The sequence below is a fragment of the Bison bison genome, unplaced genomic scaffold, assembly GCF_000754665.1.
Source record: "Bison bison bison isolate TAMUID 2011002044 unplaced genomic scaffold, Bison_UMD1.0 scf7180017864243, whole genome shotgun sequence".
NCBI classification, from domain to species: Eukaryota; Metazoa; Chordata; class Mammalia; order Artiodactyla; family Bovidae; genus Bison; species Bison bison.
The window spans coordinates 1,352,076-1,354,944 of record NW_011494815.1 but is presented as its reverse complement, the minus strand read 5'-3'; the positions used below and the strand labels follow the sequence as shown (position 1 = coordinate 1,354,944).

The following is a 2,869-nucleotide window of genomic DNA, read 5'->3' as shown; positions in this document are numbered from 1 at the left end:
TTGGGATGTCAATCTTCCACGCAGCTTTACAAGGGCTTCTAGTGCCAAAGTCAGATTTTTCTTCCTTTCATATCTGTTGATGGAGAGGAATATGAATTTTTTCCCCTGGGGGACTATGTCATCAAGCTTTTCAGGAATAGCAGAATCAAAGCTGACGATATTCAGAGATGGGTAGAGGACAGCAGGGTCTATGCGAGACAGGGACTTGAACGTTTCCTTGAAAATGGCAGCTGTGAAGCGGCTGTTGACCAAGATGCAGTCTGCCATGCCTGTGGTATATTCCTCTACCCAGTCAATTGGGGCCCTGTATAGGCGTTTAATAAAAGAATCTCTCCTGGTGAGAAGCAGATCTGGGAAGTGACAGTAAAACAGGATTTTCTTACGCCGTCTGGCCAGCTTGAACACGGGGATACAGGCAGACACCTAGCCAAAGCAAAAATCAGGAGATGAAGTGACTGGTCAACTAAACTTCAGCCAAATTAAACGAACAGGCACCTGCCCTGCCTCCTTGTTTGTGAGTCCCTTGTGGGCAATGTCTGATTTTGCTTTGCGTTACCCCAGACTCTCACCTAGTACAACGCCTGGCATACAGAAGGCTGGGAGACATTTTCTGGATAAATGCTAAATATTTAAAGTTGCAAGTCCAGTGGTTTCCTCTAGAACAGCACTGTCCAAGGGAAATAAAAAAATCTAGTAACTACACAACAACTTTTTAAAGGTTAAATTAATTTTAATGTATTCTAAAGTATTATCACTTCAAATGTAATCAATCGTTAAGAAGTTAAGAATTCTAATCTTTTTTCACATTAAATCTTTAAAATCAGATGTATATTTTACTCTTACAGTACATCTCAGTTCAGGCTGACCACATTTCAAGTGTTTAATAGTCACCCAGGGCTAGTGGCTACCACACTGAAGTCACTCCAGAATCTACCTCCTCCTAAGGAACTGAATGAATGAACTATATAGTAGTTTAGTGTAATTCAGAGTGGAATCAAGATTGCCAGGGCTTGAATTTCAGCTCTACTAGCTAGCTGTGTGACTAATTTACCTCTCTGTGGGCGTTCTTCTGTAAGGTGGTGATAATTATAGTTTAAAAAATATAGTTTTGGTCATTATTAAGTACAGTGGTGTTATGTAAAACCTGTAAGAATTTAGCACACACTATGTGCTCAGTATTTATTGAAATGTTAACCATAATCGTCCCTAGAGACTTTGCTTCCTGTTGAGTAATCTTTACAAATCACTTAATCTCTAGTTCACTTAACACCTGAAAAAGGTGAGCTTCATGGGTATTGAGAGATTTATTCAAAGCTACTTAGAAAGTAGTAGACATGGAACTAGAATCCAGGCTCGGCCAAGCTCGTTTATCCACTACAGTCTCAGCTGCCTGACGCTTACTGACTAGTTTTACACATGTGGATTGCTTGGTAAATGCCCATGTTTCTCAAAAAGAAGTAACCCGCACACAAGCAAGGATGACAAAAGTAACTCAGAAGTTAACAATTAAATACAGATAAAAACGTGATGCCATTTCTACCTATCAGTTTGGCAAAGATTAAAACAGTTTACAATAGCCAATATGCACGAGAGCACAGAGTAAGAGGCTCTATCGCTGTGGGAGACTAGAAGGATACAACCTCTTTGGAAGGCAAATTTGGCAAGTTATACTGTCATTTAAGACATACAACTTTTGGACCTACCAGTTTTATTTCTATGGATTTCAAACACAACGCCTGCAGAAATACAAAAAAATGAAGACATAAGGATGTTTATTACAACACTGAACTGAGACTTCTCTGGTGGTCCAGTGGTCAAGACATTGCTCTTTCAATGCAGGGGGTGTGGGTTCCATCCCTAGTCAGGGAACTAGATCCTACATGTTGTGCAGTGCAGCCAAAAAAAAAAAAAAAACCAAAAACCCAAAACTGATTTATTCACACAAAAAAACTGGTCACATTGCTATTGTCCTTTAGCAGAAAAATGCTTAAAGTATGATACGGTCAAACAAAAGCAAATTTTCCAGTCATTGTGAAGAATGAAGTGAATCCGTAATATTGATATATAAGGATGTCCTAAGCAAAACTTTTTGGTGAAAAAGAGCAAGTTGACCAATAATAGGTGTGTCATAATCCTAATTATAAATAAAAAGATGCATCTATAAACAGACATCATATGCTAGTACAGCCACAAACAATTTCTGAATGCACATAGAAACTGTTAACAGTGTCTGTCTTTAGGGAGTGGAACCAGGATGGGGTTTTTACATTAGTCTTTCACAGTATTTGAATTTTTAGTCCTGAGTAAATGTTACTTTTTAAAACAATTTTTTTTTTTTGGCGGGGGGAGACGTAAAAAGAGTCAAGAATAGCTAGAGTCCAGATCCAGGTAAAGGGCTTGGACTTTTCTCCAAAGGCTAACGGGGAGCCATGTTAAAGTTTTAACAGGGACATGACATGCTGTTCTTCGGGTGTTTATAAACAAATTACACTACTGAGGAACAGAGTGCTTGACAGCGAAAGTTATAATGGGGTATGTGAGGCCTGGAAGTAGTGTCAACAGGAATAATGCCAATAGGAAAGACATACAAGTTACTGAGAAGTAAAACTTGACTGAAGGCTGGCGTCTAATGTTTGCGTTTCTTAGAGCGAGCACCAAGGCCCATATGCTTCAGAATCACCCGATGATCCAGTGAAAATGCAGATTTCGGGGGCACACCTCAGGGGCCCAGGATGAAAACTCCTGAGGGTGGGGCCAAGTAATCTGCCACTTCAGCACGTCCATACTGAAGTTCGAGCTCCATGGTGTCACTCCCACTCGCTAACCTCTCCAGATCAGTTCCCACCTTTCCAAACCACAGATCGAGAGA

The 2,869-nt window shown here is 40.1% G+C and overlaps 1 protein-coding gene across 1 annotated transcript in view; it reads right to left on the bottom strand.

The window, feature by feature from the left end:
* ALG2 (ALG2, alpha-1,3/1,6-mannosyltransferase) overlaps nt 1-2,869 on the bottom strand; it is a 9,074-nt gene that overhangs the window by 5,793 nt on the left and 412 nt on the right. The window contains exon 2 of the mRNA XM_010847038.1: nt 8-423. Coding sequence (XP_010845340.1) covers nt 8-267 — 260 coding nt within the window. The 5' untranslated portion in view covers nt 268-423. The remainder of the gene's footprint in view (nt 1-7; nt 424-2,869) is intronic.